The sequence below is a fragment of the Salvelinus fontinalis genome, chromosome 19, assembly GCF_029448725.1.
Source record: "Salvelinus fontinalis isolate EN_2023a chromosome 19, ASM2944872v1, whole genome shotgun sequence".
Classification (NCBI taxonomy): Eukaryota; Metazoa; Chordata; class Actinopteri; order Salmoniformes; family Salmonidae; genus Salvelinus; species Salvelinus fontinalis.
The window spans coordinates 21743527-21762819 of NC_074683.1; the positions used below are offsets into that span (position 1 = coordinate 21743527).

General features: G+C 46.5%; 1 protein-coding gene across 1 annotated transcript in view; it reads left to right on the forward strand.

The window, feature by feature from the left end:
- LOC129816487 (ephrin type-A receptor 6-like) overlaps window positions 1–19293 on the forward strand; it is a 256812-nt gene that overhangs the window by 24150 nt on the left and 213369 nt on the right. Inside the window, exon 2 of the mRNA XM_055871028.1 lies at window positions 2392–2456. Within this exon, the coding sequence (XP_055727003.1) occupies window positions 2392–2456 (65 nt within the window). The remainder of the gene's footprint in view (window positions 1–2391; window positions 2457–19293) is intronic.

Sequence of the window (19293 nt, forward strand, 5' to 3'; positions counted from 1 at the left end):
TAAGCTTGTTGACCAATCAGGACCTGAATATGACTGCACATCACATAATAATTTAATGCATTCATTCATTTTTTACGTAGTTATTACACATTGATTACACTCACTCGTATTTCACATGCCACAACGATTCATCGATACATATGCTATGATGCTGGTAAAATTGTCTCGCGCACCTACAGTGCTGGTCATAAAAAAAAGCTAGATAGCTCATGAATGCAAACAAAATATAGCAAAACAACATCCGTTTCAGTAGCTATCGTTACCTAGCTGACTATATAGCTAGGGATCGTCATCTAAAATAACCCTAATTTATGAGACGGTTGATTAATGGTGGTCGGACTCATCTATGTGAAGCTAGCCAAAATAAGGATTAGCCACAATAGTGCAACAACGCATAACCCGGTCCGGTCGAGCATCACTAGCCAGATGAAGCTAGCAGGTTGCTTATAGCTTTGGGCAACAGGATTAAGTAGCTGGCTAGCTATTTCTTTTTCATGAACTGATATTCAAGTTCAATAGGCGAACAACAAGTGGCTACCTAGCTATTTCTTACACAAGGGTTCCTAAATCATTGCTAAGAATAATGAAAATGACTGCAGTTTCTACTGGTCATTGTTTTCAGGCTGGTTGTATTGGTGCTAGCTAGGTACCAAGCTAAAGCTAGCTACCCCAGAAGTTGCGGTCGAACAAATTATTCTTTATTACCAACGCGTATTGTAAACACATTGTTCATGGCCAGTGTTTGCTTGTTTGCAGACTTTTTTGTACAGCTTTGACAGTGCTACTGATAGTAGTGGTGGCACTTGGCTTGTACGTGCACATTCAGAATACACAACATTTTATAATAGAACTGTGTTATTTGTCCTGTCAAATAGTGTTATTTGGCGTGTATCTTTTTTGACACACAAAGACCCAAACGGTGTTCCATAGTATGTCGTGAAGCTAATAGCAGTGACGCTATTACTGTGTCACTCCGGTAGGGCAACATGTGTACCGGTGCTCGACCAGTCCGCGAAAGCCAACATCACCCACGACAGAGAACGGTTGATTGTCAAGGGCAATGAATTCCATTATCTTGGCATTAATGGATTTCACCTTTGAGGTATCTCACAGAAATGTTCTTTCAAATCACTGCTCGACTTGTTGGCTGCTCGATCCACACAGCAGACATTGTGAGCTAGATTAGGAATGCTGTGTTGCACGTGTAGGTAAACATTGTACGTGTCGTCATTACGTCATGTACCTACGTTATATAGGTATGCACGTCATCTGACATCGGTTTTGCAGATCGGTGTTAAACTAGACATCGGGCCGATACCGATGTTGGCATTTTTAGTTAATATCGTCCGATTCTGATATGTTCACCGATTATATATCGTGCATCCCTAGATGAGAACCATGTTGATGCATCTATATTGTGTTAAGGTTATTTCAGCTCTAAAGAAGAGACGTAATAATGCAGATAACTTAAAAAAAGATTGTTATAAGAACCAGTGTTATTGTAGAAAGCTGAAGGTAACATATCTTATCCTTCCACCCTCTGCTCAGAGTAAGGGAGATTATTATTCAGTTGTTCTAAAAGTTTGTTTAATGACATTCTGATCCTAAATGATGAAGTCTACTGATGTGGGAGGCACAGATAGAGATGGAAAGATGTTTTAGAACTATGTTGACACAGACTCAAGTTCACAGTATTATCAGCCTGGAGGAGGAGAACTTGTAATATTGACAACGTGATAAGCGTCAATATACTAACGCTGACATGTCCTCCTGACTTTCACTCTCTCTTACAGTCAACTAGTATGAAAATACTACTTTCACAATCCCAAATACAATTCCCAGTATTTCCATGTATTTTATATCAGAAGTCTCAAGGACATGTTCTGTCTTTCTCTTACAGTGAAAGCTATCAACAGAATCTACCAGAATCATTGCTCATTTGAATACAATTTGCATGCTGTATGTAATGTATACATAATGTACATTAATTACAGTACTCCAGTTCACGTTGAATAGCCGGATATTACACGGAAATGCTTCAGGACCAAGAGACGGGTTATTTGTAATCTTATCTCTGGGGACAGACAGGAAGTCCTTATTGTCTGAGCTAAAGTGAAAAAAGCCTGTGAATGGGAGAGGATATGAAGGAGATAGATTGCAGTCAGATTGCTGTCAACAGTCTCTATCAGGGCTAAATTGTGTTGTTTAGCTCTGAAATGATGCTTTACTAAAATGGACACGCACATTTTAATCTGGGGGGAAACTCAATTCTATAAGGCTACAGAAGTCTAAATGAGAATTTATGAGCAATATTTCAATTACTGATGCAGAAACAGGGAGGTATGTATTTCAACATTATGCTAATGGTTGTTTGTTCCTGTTCTGTTTCAGTGGTACTGCTGGACACCACGTCTGTTTTGGGAGAGCTGGGATGGAAGACCTATCCCATGAATGGGGTAAGTGTGTGTGTGCTTGCACGCACGTGTGTGTGTTAGCGCTGGGACGATAAACCAAAAATGATCGACACCGATCACTTGTCTCAGACATTTTGCTGATATCGTTCAGTACTGTAAGTAGCCTATACTAGAGAAATGTGGAGTTTGAAATGGAACAAGTGTGATAATATGGGTGATTGTTAATGGGACAATTGATGGTGGTACAACCATCAAACTAGTAGTAGTAGTTTAAAGGATCATTTAAAAAACTGTGGTGCACATTAATGTAATATACTTCTTGTTCTATTTATCGTTATCACATCAATTCAGGCAATTTATCACAGTATGGATTTTTGCCTATATCCCCTAGCTGTACCGTGCATGTGATTCACTGCTGCACCCTTTCATGTCATTTGTGTGGAGGATCCCACAGTTTATTCAAAAACATAATGTCTTGGCTTGATCAATACCCAATCAATCATATTGATCAGAAGATGTGATAACGACCAATAATGATCCGATTCCCAGGCCTGTTGTATTTCCAGACCTCTAGAGAGAGGATAGTGAGTGAGATAATTAGCACAAGTCTCGAAGGAAAGACTCACATTCAATCTATTTTCAATTTCCACCTTCACTTGATACTAAAGGGCCATATAAAGTCATAATGGACTCTTTCAATGTGAGTGAAAAGAAACGATTTGGATTTGTTCACTGTGGGATGTCTGTTACGAGCCCGGCTGTGTCTAGCGTGAGGTGGCTGTCGCTTGTGGGTGAATAGATTGGACGGCTGACTGTCCATTCACGCTGGGTTATGACAAGAAGTCCTTGGTCTGTTCAGATTAACTATTGACAAACGGTTTTCCTCCTCTCCCCTCTGTCTCTCTATCCTCTCCCCTCTGTCTCTCTATCCTCTCCCCTCTGTCTCTCTATCCTCTCCCCTTTGTCTCTCTATCCTCTCCCCTTTGTCTCTCTATCCTCTCCCCTCTGTCTCTCTATCCTCTCCCCTCTGTCTCTCTATCCTCTCCCCTCTGTCTCTCTATCCTCTCACCTCTGTCTCTCTATCCTCTCACCTCTGTCTCCCTATCCTCTCCCCCCTGTCTCTCTATCTTCTCACCTCTGTCTCTCTGTCCTCTCCCCTCTGTCTCTCTATCCTCTCCCCTCTGTCTCTCTATCCTCACCCCTCTGTCTCTCTATCCTCTCCCCCTGTCTCTCTATCCTCTCCCCTCTGTCTCTCTATCCTCTCCCCCCTTTCTATCTATCCTCTCCCCTCTGTCTCTCTATCCTCACCCCTCTGTCTCTCTATCCTCTCCCCTCTGTCTCTCTATCCTCTCCCCTCTGTCTCTCTATCCTTTCCCCTCTGTCTCTCTATCCTCCCCCCCTGTCTCTCTATCCTCCCCCCTCTGTCTCTCTATCCTCTCCCCCCTTTCTCTCTATCCTCTCCCCTCTGTCTCTCTATCCTCTCCCCTCTATATCTCTATCCTCTCCCCTCTGTCTCTCTATCCTCTCCCCTCTGTCTCTCTATCCTCTCCCCTCTGTCTCTCTATCCTCTCACCTCTGTCTCTCTATCCTCTCCCCTCTGTCTCTCTATCCTCTCCCATCTGTCTCTCTATCCTCTCCCCTCTGTCTCTCTATCCTCTCCCCTCTGTCTCTCTATCCTCTCCCCTCTGTCTCTCTATCCTCTCCTCCATGTCTCTCTATCCTCTCCCCTCTGTCTCTCTGTCCTCACCCCTCTGTCTCTATATCCTCTCCCCTCTGTCTCTCTATCCTCACCCCTCTGTCTCTCTATCTTCTCCCCTCTGTCTCTCTATCCTCTCCCCTCTGTCTGTCTATCCTCTCACCTCTGTCTCTCTATCCTCTCCCCTCTGTCTCTCTATCCTCTCCCATCTGTCTCTCTATCCTCTCCCCTCTGTCTCTCTATCCTCTCCCCTCTGTCTCTCTATCCTCTCCCCTCTGTCTCTCTATCCTCTCCTCCATGTCTCTCTATCCTCTCCCCTCTGTCTCTCTGTCCTCACCCCTCTGTCTCTCTATCCTCTCCCCTCTGTCTCTCTATCCTCTCACTTATGTCTCTCTATCCTCTCACCTCTGTCTCTCTATCCTCTCCCCTCTGACTCTCTATCCTCTCCCCTCTGTCTCTCTATCCTCTCCCCTCTGTCTCTCTATCCTCTCCCCTCTGTCTCTCTATCCTCTCACCTCTGTCTCTCTATCCTCTCCCCTCTGTCTCTCTATCATCTCACCTCTGTCTCTCTATCCTCTCACCTCTGTCTCTCTATCCTCTCCCCTCTGTCTCTCTATCCTCTCCCCTCTGTCTCTCTATCCTCTCCCCTCTGTCTCTCTATCCTCTCCCCTCTGTCTCTCTATCCTCTAACCCCTGTCTCTCTATCCTCTCCCCCCTGTCTCTCTATCTTCTCACCTCTGTCTCTCTGTCCTCTCCCCTCTGTCTCTCTGTCCTCTCCCCTCTGTCTCTCTATCCTCTCCCCTCTGTCTCTCTATCCTCTCCCCCCTTTCTCTCTATCCTCTCCCCCCTTTCTCTCTATCCTCTCCCCCCCTGTCTCTCTATCCTCTCCCCCTGTCTCTCTATCCTCTCACCTCTGTCTCTATATCCTCTCCCAACTGTCTCTCTATCCTCTAACCCCTGTCTCTCTATCCTCTCCCCCCTGTCTCTCTATCTTCTCACCTCTGTCTCTCTGTCCTCTCCCCTCTGTCTCTCTGTCCTCTCCCCTCTGTCTCTCTATCCTCTCCCCTCTGTCTCTCTATCCTCTCCCCCCTTTCTCTCTATCCTCTCCCCCCTGTCTCTCTATCCTCTCCCCCCTGTCTCTCTATCCTCTCCCCCTGTCTCTCTATCCTCTCCGCTCTGTCTCTCTATCCTCTCCCCTCTGTTTCTCTATCCTCTCCCCCCTGTCTTTCTATCCTCTCCCCCCTGTGTCTCTATCCTCTCCCCTCTGTCTCTCTATCCTCTCCCCTCTGTCTCTCTATCCTCTCACCTCTGTCTCTCTATCCTCTCCCCTCTGTCTCTCTATCCTCTCCCCTCTGTCTCTCTATCCTCTCACCTCTGTCTCTCTATCCTATCCCCCTGTCTCTATCCTCTCCCCCCTGTCTCTCTATCCTCTCCCCTCTGTCTCTATCCTCTCCCCCCTGTCTCTATCCTCTCCCCTCTGTCTCTATCCTCTCTCCTCTGTCTCTATCCTCTCCCCCCTGTCTCTCTATCCTCTCCCCTCTGTCTCTATCCTCTCCCCTCTGTCTCTATCCTCTCCCCCTGTCTCTCTATCCTCTCCCCTCTGTCTCTATCCTCTCCCCACTGTCTCTCTATCCTCTCCCCTCTGTCTCTATCCTCTCCCCTCTGTCTCTCTATCCTCTCCCCTCTGTCTCTCTATCCTCTCCCCTCTGTCTCTATCCTCTCCCCTCTGTCTCTCTATCCTCTCCCCTCTGTCTCTATCCTCTCCCCCCTGTCTCTATCCTCTCCCCTCTGTCTCTATCCTCTCCCCTCTGTCTCTATCCTCTACCCCCTGTCTCTCTATTCTCTCCCCTCTGTCTCTATCCTCTCCCCTCTGTCTCTCTGTCCTCTCCCCTCTGTCTCTATCCTCTCCCCCCTGTCTCTCTATCATCTCACCTCTGTCTCTCTATCCTCTCACCTCTGTCTCTCTTTCCTCTCCCCTATGACTCTCTATCCTCTCCCCTCTGTCTCTCTATCCTCTCCCCTCTGTCTCTCTATCCTCTCCCCTCTGTCTCTCTATCCTCTCCCCTCTGTCTCTCTATCCTCTCCCCTCTGTCTCTATATCCTCTCCCCTCTGTCTCTCTATCCTCTCACCCCTGTCTCTCTATCCTCTCCCCTCTGTCTCTCTATCCTCTCACCTCTGTCTCTCTATCCTCTCACCTCTGTCTCCCTATCCTCTCCCCCCTGTCTCTCTATCTTCTCACCTCTGTCTCTCTGTCCTCTCCCCTCTGTCTCTCTATCCTCTCCCCTCTGTCTCTCTATCCTCACCCCTCTGTCTCTCTATCCTCTCCCCCTGTCTCTCTATCCTCTCCCCCCTGTCTCTCTATCCTCTCCCCCCTTTCTATCTATCCTCTCCCCTCTGTCTCTCTATCCTCACCCCTCTGTCTCTCTATCCTCTCCCCTCTGTCTCTCTATCCTCTCCCCTCTGTCTCTCTATCCTTTCCCCTCTGTCTCTCTATCCTCCCCCCCTGTCTCTCTATCCTCCCCCCTCTGTCTCTCTATCCTCTCCCCCCTTTCTCTCTATCCTCTCCCCTCTGTCTCTCTATCCTCTCCCCTCTGTATCTCTATCCTCTCCCCTCTGTCTCTCTATCCTCTCCCCTCTGTCTCTCTATCCTCTCCCCTCTGTCTCTCTATCCTCTCACCTCTGTCTCTCTATCCTCTCCCCTCTGTCTCTCTATCCTCTCCCATCTGTCTCTCTATCCTCTCCCCTCTGTCTCTCTATCCTCTCCCCTCTGTCTCTCTATCCTCTCCCCTCTGTCTCTCTATCCTCTCCTCCATGTCTCTCTATCCTCTCCCCTCTGTCTCTCTGTCCTCACCCCTCTGTCTCTATATCCTCTCCCCTCTGTCTCTCTATCCTCACCCCTCTGTCTCTCTATCTTCTCCCCTCTGTCTCTCTATCCTCTCCCCTCTGTCTGTCTATCCTCTCACCTCTGTCTCTCTATCTTCTCACCTCTGTCTCTCTATCCTCACCCCTCTGTCTCTCTGTCCTCTCCCCCTGTCTCTGTATCCTCTCCCCCCTGTCTCTCTATCCTCTCCCCTCTGTCTCTCTATCCTCACCCCTCTGTCTCTCTATCCTCACCCCTCTGTCTCTCTATCCTCTCACCTCTGTCTCTCTATCCTCTCCCCTCTGTCTCTCTATCCTCTCCCCTCTGTCTCTCTATCCTCTCCCCTCTGTCTCTCAATCCTCTCCCCTCTGTCTCTCAATCCTCTCACCTCTGTCTCTCTATCCTCTCCCCTCTGTCTCTCTATCCTCTCCCCTCTGTCTCTCTTTCCTCTCCCCTCTGTCTCTCTATCTTCTCACCTCTGTCTCTCTATCCTCACCCCTCTGTCTCTCTGTCCTCTCCCCCTGTCTCTGTATCCTCTCCCCCCTGTCTCTCTATCCTCTCCCCTCTGTCTCTCTATCCTTTCCCCTCTGTCTCTCTATCCTCCTCCCCCTGTCTCTCTATCCTCTCCCCTCTGTCTCTCTATCCTCTCCCCTCTGTCACTCTATCCTCTCCCCCCTTTCTCTCTATCCTCTCACCTCTGTCTCTCTATCCTCTCACCTCTGTGTCTCTATCCTCTCACCTCTGTGTCTCTATCCTCTCACCTCTGTCTCTCTATCCTCTCCCCCCTGTCTCTCTATCCTCTCCCCCCTGTCTCTCTATCCTCTCCTCTCTGTCTCTCTATCCTCTCACCCCTGTCTATCTATCCTCTCCCCCTTGTCTCTCTATCCTCTCCCCCTGTCTCTCTATCCTCTCCCCCTGTCTCTCTATCCTCTCCCCTCTGTCTCTCTATCCTCTCCCCTCTCTCTCTATCCTCTCACCTCTGTCTCTCTATCCTCTTACCGTTGTCTCTATCCTCTCCCATCTGTCTCTCTATCCTCTCCGCTCTGTCTCTCTATCCTCTCCCCTCTGTCTCTCTATCCTCTCCAACCTGTCTCTCTATCCTCTCCCCCTGTCTCTCTATCCTCTCCCCCCTGTCTCTCTATCTTCTCCCCTCTGTCTCTCTGTCCTCTCTCCTCTGTCTCTATCGTCTCCCCCCTGTCTCTATCCTCTCTCCTCTGTCTCTATCCTCTCCCCCCTGTCTCTATCCTCTCCCCTCTGTCTCTATCCTCTCTCCTCTGTCTCTATCCTCTCCCCTCTGTCTCTCTATCCTCTCCCCTCTGTCTCTATCCTCTCCCCCCTGTCTCTATCCTCTCCCCTCTGTCTCTATCCTCTCTCCTCTGTCTCTATCCTCTCCCCTCTGTCTCTATCCTCTCCCCCCTGTCTCTATCCTCTCCCCTCTGTCTCTATCCTCTCTCCTCTGTCTCTATCCTCTCCCCTCTGTCTCTCTATCCTCTCCCCTCTGTCTCTCTATCCTCTCCCCTCTGTCTCTCTATCCTCTCCCCTCTGTCTCTCTATCATCTCACCTCTGTCTCTCTATCCTCTCACCTCTGTCTCTCTATCCTCTCACCTCTGTCTCTCTATCCTCTCCCCTCTGTCTCTCTATCCTCTCCCCCTGTCTCTCTATCCTCTCCCCTCTGTCTCTCTATCCTCTCCCCTCTGTCTCTATCCTCTCCCCTCTGTCTCTCTATCCTCTCCCCTCTGTCTCTCTATCCTCTCCCCTCTGTCTCTATCCTCTCCCCTCTGTCTCTCTATCCTCTCCCCTCTGTCTCTCTATCCTCTCCCCTCTGTCTCTATCCTCTCCCCCCTGTCTCTATCCTCTCCCCTCTGTCTCTATCCTCTCCCCTCTGTCTCTATCCTCTCACCTCTGTCTCTCTATCCTCTCCCCTATGACTCTCTATCCTCTCCCCTCTGTCTCTTTATCCTCTCCCCTCTGTCTCACTATCCTCTCCCTTCTGTCTCTCTATCCTCTCCCCTCTGTCTCTCTATCCTCTCCCCTCTGTCTCTCTATCCTCTCCCCTCTGTCTCTCTATCCTCTCCCCTCTGTCTCTCTATCCTCTCCCCTCTGTCTCTCTATCCTCTAACCCCTGTCTCTCTATCCTCTCCCCTCTGTCTCTCTTTCCTCTCACCTCTGTCTCTCTATCCTCTCACCTCTGTCTCTCTATCCTCTCCCCCCTGTCTCTCTATCTTCTCACCTCTGTCTCTCTGTCCTCTCCCCTCTGTCTCTCTATCCTCTCCCCTCTGTCTCTCTATCCTCACCCCTCTGTCTCTGTATCCTCTCCCCCTGTCTCTCTATCCTCTCCCCTCTCTCTCTATCCTCTCACCTCTGTCTCTCTATCCTCTCACCTCTGTCTCTCTATCCTCTCACCGTTGTCTCTCTATCCTCTCCCATCTGTCTCTCTTTCCTCCCCCCCTGTCTCTCTATCCTCCCCCCTCTGTCTCTCTATCCTCTCCCCCCTTTCTCTCTATCCTCTCCCCCCTGTCTCTCTATCCTCTCCCCTCTGTCTCTCTATCCTCTCCCCTCTGTCTCTCTATCCTCTCACCTCTGTCTCTCTATCCTCTCCCCTCTGTCTCTCTATCCTCTCCCCTCTGTCTCTCTATCCTCTCCCCTCTGTCTCTCTATCCTCTCCCCTCTGTATCTCTATCCTCTCCCCTCTGTCTCTCTATCCTCTCCCCTCTGTCTCTCTATCCTCTCCCCTCTGTCTCTCTATCCTCTCCCCTCTGTCTCTCTATCCTCTCCCCTCTGTCTCTCTATCCTCTCCCCTCTGTCTCTCTATCCTCTCCCCTCTGTCTCTCTATCCTCTCCCCTCTGTCTCTCAATCCTCTCCCCTCTGTCTCTCAATCCTCTCACCTCTGTCTCTCTATCCTCTCCCCTCTGTCTCTCTATCCTCTCCCCTCTGTCTCTCTATCTTCTCACCTCTGTCTCTCTATCCTCACCCCTCTGTCTCTCTATCCTCTCCCCCTGTCTCTGTATCCTCTCCCCTCTGTCTCTCTATCCTCTCCCCTCTGTCTCTCTATCCTTTCCCCTCTGTCTCTCTATCCTCCTCCCCCTGTCTCTCTATCCTCTCCCCTCTGTCTCTCTATCCTCTCCCCTCTGTCACTCTATCCTCTCCCCCCTTTCTCTCTATCCTCTCCCCTCTGTCTCTCTATCCTCTCCCCTCTGTCTCTATCCTCTCCCCTCTGTGTCTCTATCCTCTCACCTCTGTCTCTCTATCCTCTCCCGCCTGTCTCTCTATCCTCTCCCCCCTGTCTCTCTATCCTCTCCTCTCTGTCTCTCTATCCTCTCACCCCTGTCTCTCTATCCTCTTCCCCTTGTCTCTCTATCCTCTCCCCCTGTCTCTCTATCCTCTCCCCCTGTCTCTCTATCCTCTCCCCTCTGTCTCTCTATCCTCTCCCCTCTGTCTCTCTATCATCTCACCTCTGTCTCTCTATCCTCTCACCGTTGTCTCTCTATCCTCTCCCATCTGTCTCTCTATCCTCTCCGCTCTGTCTCTCTATCCTCTCCCCTCTGTCTCTCTATCCTCTCCCCTCTGTCTCTCTATCCTCTCCCCCTGTCTCTCTATCCTCTCCCCCCTGTCTCTCTATCTTCTCCCCTCTGTCTCTCTGTCCTCTCTCCTCTGTCTCTCTATCCTCTCACCTCTTTCTCTCTATCCTCTCACCTCTGTGTCTCTATCCTCTCCCCTCTGTCTCTCTATCCTCTCACCTCTGTCTCTCTATCCTCTCACCTCTGTCTCTCTATCCACTCCCCCCTGTCTCTCTATCCTCTCCCCCCTGTCTCTCTATCCTCTCCCCCCTGTCTCTCTATCCTCTCCCCTCTGTCTCTCTATCCTCTCCTATCTCTGCCTCTGTATTTCTGCCGCTTTCTCTATCTTCACCTCTGAAAGGTCCTCTGTCTTTCTATGTCTACCTCTCTATTTTCTCTACCCCTCTGTGCATCTCGATCTTCTCTACCCCTCTGTGTATCTCTCTGCCCCTGTCTGTTTTTTCTTTGCTCTGTCTGCTGGTGTCAGGAGAGGAGAGGGGATTACACCATGTAGCTGGTTGTGACAGCCAGAGGCAGCAGAGAGAGAGAAGACCTGTCCTGTCTGCAGCTTTTACTCCATGATTAAGCTGTCAGACCCCTCTGCTCTGTCTCTCTCTCCTCTTCCTTTCACTCCTCTCTCCGCTCTCATCCTTTGCTCTCCCCGGAAAACAGTTTGCCGATGAATATTTAACAAGGCACGGTAAGAGGGGCAGCTAGAGAAAGGGATGGAGGTCTGGAGGGAAAAAGGGAGGTCTGAAGGGATGGACGGAGGGAGGTCTAGAGGGGGGTAAAATAGTCTGAATCCCTTGCTACCTGGCGGAAGACAGCAGTGAATGCCCTGTCTATTAGACACAGTCAGATATCTGAGCACGGCAGGTCGGAAGCAGCTAGCTTCCACACCTTATCATACAGGACATTATTGACTATGGTTATGCATACCTGTGCGGAACTATCTCTGTCTCTACATGCTACAGCATGGTCATACATGCTTTTTGGATGAGTTATTCAGGTCTCTGTAGATATCAGGTGTTTTGAAGATGAAATTACTGGCACACACTGTCTCAGACTATAGATATTTAAGTAATAAGGGGTGAGGAGGTGTGGTACAGTATATGGCCAATATACCACGGCTAAGGGCTGTTCTTAAGCATGACGCAACGCAGAGTGCCTGGATACAGCAGTTAGCCGTGGTATATTGGCCATATATCACAAATCCCAGAGGTGCCTTATTGCTAATATAAACTGGTTACCAATGTAATTAGAGCAGTAAAAATAAAATGTTTTGTCATACCCCTGATATACCATGCCTGTCAGCCAATCAGCATTCAGGGCTCGAACCACTCAGTTTATAAATATAGATATATATTACAGTGCATTCGGGAAGTATTCAGATTCCTTGACTATTTCCACATTTACGTTACAGCCTTGTTCTAAAATGGATTAAATGGTGTTTTTTCCATATCAATCTACTCACAATACCCCATAATGACAAAGCCAAAAAAATATATATATTTTTTTGCAAATGTATAAAAAAAACTCACATTTACATAAGTATTCAGACCCTTCACTCAGTACATTGTTGATGCACCTTTAGCATCGTTTACAGCCTCAAGTCTTCTTGGGTATGACACTACAAGCTTGGCACACCTGTATTTGGGGAGTTTTTCCCATTCTTCTCTGCAGATCCTCTCAAGCTCTGTCAGGTTGGATGGGGAGCATCCAACCTGAATCAACAGATTCACCTGTAATGCTTTTCCAACAGTCTTGAAGGAGTTACCACATATGCTGAGCACTTGTTGGCTGCTTTTCCTTCACTCTGCGGTCCGACTCATCCCAAACCATCTCAATTTGGTTGAGGTCAGGGGATTCTGGAGACCAGGTCATCTGATGCAGCACTCCATCACTCTCCTTCTTGGTAAAATAGCCATTACTCAGCCTGGAGGTGTGTTGGGTCAATGTCCTGTTGAAAAACAAACGATAGTCCCATTAAACCCAAACCAGATGGCCCTTGCTACATATTCGTTGCCAGACCCACTGGCTCCAGGTCATCTATAAGTCTATGCTAGGTAAAGCTCCGCCTTATCTCAGCTCATTGGTCACGATAACAACACCCACCCGTAGCACATGCTCCAGCAGATATATCTCACTGGTCATCCCCAAAGCCAACACCTCCTTTGGCCACCTTTCCTTCCAGTTCTCTGCTGCCAGTGACTGGAACGAATTGCAAAAATCGCTGACGCTCGATACTTTTTTCCCCTCACTAACTTTAACCATCAGCTATCTGAGCAGCTAACCGATTGCTGCAGCTGTACATAGTCCATCTGTAAATAGCCCACCCACCCAATCTACCTACCTCATACCCATATTGTTTTTATTTACTTTGCTGCTCTTTGGTACACCAGTATCACTACTTACACGTCATCATCTGCTCATCATCATCTGCTCATCTATCACTCCAGTGTTAATCTGCTAAATTGTAATTACTTTGCTACTATGGCATTTTTATTGCCTTACCTCCTCACACCATTTTCACACACTGTATATAGACTTTCTTTTTTTCTATTGTGTTATTGACTGTACGCTTGTTTATTCCATGTTTAATTCTGTGCTGTTGTTTGTGTCGCGCTGCTTTGCTTTATCTTGGCCAGGTCACAGTTGTAAATGAGAACTTGTTCTCAACTAGCTTAACTGGTTAAATAAAGGTGAAATTAAAAAAAATGCAGAATGTTGTGGTCGCCATGATGGTTAAGTGTGCATTGAATTCTAAATAAATCATAGACATTGTCACCAGCAAAGCACCCCCACACCATGACACCTCCTCCTCCATGTTTTACGGTGGGAAATACACATGCAGAGATCATCCGTTCACCTACACAGCGTCTCACAAAGGCACGGCGGTTGGAACCAAAAATCTCCGATTTGGGCTCATCAGACCAAAGGACAAATTTCCACCGGTCTAATGTCCATTGCTCGTGTTTCGTGGCCCAAGCAAGTCTCTTCTCATTATTGGTGTCCTTTAGTAGTGGTTTATTTGCAGCAATTCAACCACGAAGGCCTGATTCCCGCAGTCTCCTCTAAACAGTTGATGTTGAGATGTGTCTGTTACTTGAACTCTGTGAAGCATTTATTTGGGCTGCAATTTCTGAGGCTGGTAACTCTAATGAACTTTTATCCTCTGCAACAGATGTAACTCTGGGTCTTCCATTCCTGTGGCGGTCCTCATGAGAAACAGTTTCATCATATATATCTTGATGGTTTTTGCAACTGCACTTGAAGAAATGTTCAAAGTTCTTGAAATGTTCTGTATTGACTGACCTTCATGTCTTAAAGTAATGATGGACTGCCGTTTCTCTTTGCCTATTTGAGCTGTTCTTGCCATAATATGGACTTGGTCTTTTACCAAATAGGGCTATCTTCTCTATACCCCCCCCCCTACCTTGTCACAACATCACTGATTGGCTCAAACGCATTAAGAAGGAAAGTAATAACACAAATTAACTTTTAACAAGGCACACTTGTTAATTGAAATGCATTCCAGGTGACTACCTCATGAAGCTGGTTGAGAGAATGCCAAAGCTGTCATCAAGGCAAAGGGTGGTAATTTTGATGAATCTCAAATATAGAATATATTTAGATTTGTTCAACACTTTTTTTGGTTACTACATGATTCCATATGTGTCATTTCATAGTCTACAATGTATTCATTATTCTACAATGTAGAAAATAGTAAAAAATAAATAAAAACCCTTGAATGAGAAGGTGTTCTAAAACTTTTACTGGTACTGTATACATATTACATTATAGCCATCCTGGATCTACAGATAAACACACTATCCGTAGACTACCTTTTACAGACACTGATAGCTTTTTAAAGATGTGAACATAAAGACAGCCAACTTCTTTTAGCGGTGGTATTATTCTCTACTATAGAAAACAAGCTTAGCCAAGTATCCAGTGTGTTACTTCCTTTTAGAGTGGTGAAAAACATCATCAAGTTCTCTTGGTTTACAGCTTCTGCTGTGAAGTCCGAGATATGGGCTCAGACGATTCCCTTCTACTGCTGGTTGCATTGTATTGTTGCCTTTTCTATTCCAGGCCTAAGACGGAGTGTAAAGGGGCTTTACTCTTGTTGGGGTGCAGGCAGCATAGAAACCTGATTTAGCTGTCAGTCGAAGCACAGTGCACTCTGTAGTGTTGCTTAGATAGCACCCAGCTTGACAACATAAGTAGGGCCCTATGGGAAAGCCTTTCCATCTACCAGACGACTTTTCATTAGCATCATCGCTAACGGGTACACAAGGTGGTAGACCCGTGCACTACACAGACGGGGAATTCTCGTTGCCTTTTCAGAAATCTGCAAGAAATACGAGTCACTGATTAATTCTGTTCATGTCTTATGACAAACTTGGGCAAGTTAATACATTTGAAATACATTTAGTTGATTTGGGGACACTTATCTGGACACTTATAAGAAATCCCACTACGTTCTCCAACGAACCATTAAACAGGCAAAGCATCAATACAGGACTAAGATCGAATCCTACTACATCGGCTCTGATGCTCGTCGGATGTAGCAGCACTTGCAAACTATCACCGATTACAAAGGGAAACCAAGCCGCGAGCTGCCCAGTGACGCAAACCTACCAGATGAGCTAAATGCCTTCTATGCATGCTTCGAGGCAAGCAACACTGAACAATGCATGAGAGCACCAGCTGTTCCGGCCAAATGTGTGATCACTCTCTCCATAGCCAATGTGAGTAAGTCCTTTAAACAGGTTAACATTCATAAGACCACAGGGTTAGATAGATTACTGCGACGCATACTCAGAGCATCCGCTGACCAGCTGACAAGTGTCTTCACTGACATTTTCAACCTCTTCCTGTCCCAGTCTGTAATACCTACATGTTTCAAGCAGACCATCATAGTCCCTGTGCCCAAGAAAGCGAAGGTAACTTGCTTAAGTGACTACCGCCCTGTAGCACTCACGTCGGTAGCCATTAAATGATTTGAAAGGCTGGTCATGGCTCACATCAACACCATCATCCCAGACACTCTGAACCCACTCCAATTCACATACCGCCCCAACAGATCCACAGATGACGCAATCTCTATTGCCCTCCACACTGCCCTTTCCCACACCTATGTGAGAATGCTGTTCATTGACTACGAGCTCAGCGTTCAACACCGTAGTGTCCTCAATGCTCATCACTAAGCTAAGGTCCCTGGGACTGAACAACTGGATCCTGGACTTGCTGCCGGGCTGCCCCATGTGGTGAGGGTAGGCAACAACACATCTGCCATGCTGACCCTCAACACGGGGGACCCTCAGGGGTGCGTGCTTAGTCTCTCTTGTACTCCCTGTTTACCCACGACTGTGTGGCCAAGCACGACTCCTACACAATCATTAAGTTTGCTGACGACACAGCAGTGTTTGGCCTGATCACTGATGACGATGAGATACCCTACAGGGAGGAGGTCAGAGACCTGGCACTATGGTGCCAGGACATCAAACTCTCCTTCAACGTCATCAAAACAAAGGAGCTGATCGTAAACTACAGGAAACGGAGGGCCGTGTACACCCCCATTTTACATCAACGGGGCTGTAGTGGAGCGGGTCGAGGGATTCAAGTTACTCGGTGTCCACATCACGAAGGATATAGCATGGTCCACACACACCAACACAGTCGTGAAGAGGGCACGACAACGCCTCTTTCCCCTTAGGAGGCTGGAAATATTTGGCATGGACCCTCAGATCCTAAAAAAAGGTTCTACAGCTGCACCATTGAAAGTAAGGCTCTACAGCTGGTAGTATTTGTACGTCCCAGTACATCACTGGAGCTGAGCTCCCTGCCATCCAGGATCTCTATACCAGGCGGTGTCAGAGAAAGGCCCTAAAAGTTTTCAAAGACTCCAGCCATCCAAGTCATAGACTGATTTCTCTGCTACTGCACAGCTAGCGGTACCGATGCACCAAGTCCGGAACCAACAGGACCCTGAACAGCTTCTACCCCACCAAGCCATAAGACTGCTAAATATACTGAACAAAAATATAAACGCAATGGTCTAAAGTGTTAGACCATTGTTTCATGACCTGAAATATAAGATCCCAGAAATGTTCCATACATTCCAAAAGCTTATATCTCTCCAATGTTGTGCACAAATTTTTCTCCTTTCTCCTTTTCTCCTAAGTTTTTCTCCTTTGCTAAGATAGTCCATTCACCTGACAGGTGTGGCATATCAAAAATGTGATTAAACAGCATGTGCACCTTGTGCTGGGGACAATAAAAGGCCACTCTAAAATGTGCAGTTTTGTCACACAACACATTGCCACAGATGTCTTAAATTTTGAGGGAGCATGCAATTGGCATGTTGACTGCAGGGATGTCAACCAGAGCTTTTGCCAGATACTTTCATGTTAATTTCTCTACCATAAACCGCCTCCAATGTCGTTTTAGAAAATTTGGCAGTACGTCCAATTGGCCTCAAGTGCAGACCACATGTAACCACGCCAGCCCAAGACCTCCACATACGGCTTCTTCACCTGCGGAATGGTCTGAGACCAGCCACCCGGACAGGTGATGAAAATGAGGAGTATTTCTGTCTGTAATAAAGCCCTTTTGTGGGGAAAACCTCCTTCTGATTGGCTGGGCCTGGCTCCTAAGTGGGTGGACATGGCTCCCAAGTTGGTGGGCCTATGCCCTGCCCAGTCATGTAAAATCCATAGATTTGGGTCTAATGAATTTATTTAAATTGACTGATTTCCTTATGTGAAGTGTAACTTAGTGAAACCTTTGAAATTGTTGCATGTTGCATTTAGATTTTTGTTATAGTTTTAGTATAGTTTTATTCCTTTTTTTTCTTAAAGGTGTTCAGTGTAGTTAGTCCGGGTAGCTATTTGGTTAACTATTTGACTATCTGCATTGACCCTTTTTGCACTAACTACTTTGACACTTTATTCCTAGTTATATGTACACTACCGATCAAAAGTTTGGGGTCACTTAGAAATGAGATCTTCAGTTTCTTGGCAATTTATCGCATTTCTCAGGACAAGAATAAACTGACGAGTTTCAGAAGAAAGTTCTTTGTTTCTGGCTCCAGATACTCAACTAGTCTAAAGAAGGCCATTTTTTTTGCTTCTTTAATCAGAACAACAGTTTTCAGCTGTGCTAACATAATTGCAAAAGGGTTTTCTAATGATCAGTTAGCCTTTTAAAATGATCAACTTGGATTAGCTAACACAACGTGCCATTGGAACACAAGAGTGATGGTTGCTGATAATGGGCCTCTGTATGCCTATATAGATATTCCATTAAAAATCAGCCGTTTCCAGCTACAATAGTCATTTACAACATTAACAATGTCTACACTGTATTTTTAATCAATTTGATGTTATTTTAATGGACAAAAATGTGCTTTTCTTCCAAAAACAACAACATTTCTAAGTGACCCCAAACTTTTGAACAGGAGTGTACATTTCAACGTCAAGTACCTCGTACCCCTGCACATGGACTCGGTACTGGTACCCCGTATATATAGCTGGGTTATTGTTACTCATTGTGTATTTGTTATTACTTTTAATTTTATTACGTGTTTTATTTTTCTATTATTTCTCTATTTTCTTTCTCTCTGCGTTGTTGGTAAGGGCCCTTGAGTAAGCATTTCAATGTTAGTCTGCACTTGTTTACTAAGCATGTGAGAAATAAAATTGTATTTTATTCCCTAAGTTTAATAAAATATTGTATATTGTTGAATTCCGTATTAATGTCTGTATTCCGTGATTTGGTCCGCGTTCTCCGCGTCGCAGATTTTATAGGGCTCAACATAAGCATGGGTAGCACGTAAGAAATCATCCTAAAACTGTGGTTAATTCACTGCTAATGGTGTGTTTGTTTTGATTATCAAGGCTACCTGGGAATATTTTTTAATTAATGTTAAAATGTGTCTTAGGCTCAGTGTGAGACAGCTTCTATCAATTAATTAATTGTGCCTCAGCAGCCCCCCATCACTGGAATGCACTGGCTAATGAACATTCATGATCCAGGCTTCACAGATACACACACACACACCCAAGCACACACACACATTCACATGCGTGCGCACACACACACACACACACACACACACACACACACACACACACACACACACACACACACACACACACACACATAACCATATATGCAAAACCATATTTACATTCTGTAGCAGAGATCCAGCCTTGTTAGTGGACATCCCACTACACTTTTTACTGGCACTTTGATTATTTGCGGTTTATTCTGCATCAAAAAAAATGCAGTTTTGGGAATTATCCCACTGGAAAGGGATATGTAGAAGATTCATGTATTTGTTCAATGAGCTTACAGAGTCTGGAAATAGATTCATAATTAAAAAATGTACTCAAATTCACAATGACCTTACAGAGTCTGCAAATAGATTCATAATTACAAAATGTACTCAAATTCACAAGTCAAGGTTTGGTTATTACCAACAAAACATCAGCAAGAGAGGAGAGGAGATGAGACGGGGACACGACATGAGTAATCTCTCAGAGAGATTTATATAAACATAACTGGTAACGTAGAATCTTTAGGGAAGGAATGGGATGCGTGGGATCATTTTCAGCATTAGTTCCAGTGCTTTGGACAAATCACAATTTCACAGGTGTTAGCATTTTTTGGAATTTCGTAAGGGGAAGGGACATTCAGGTGGAGCTCCTCGTTCTGGTTCCGCTCCTCAATCTAGCATTTCTGGATCCCTTCCTT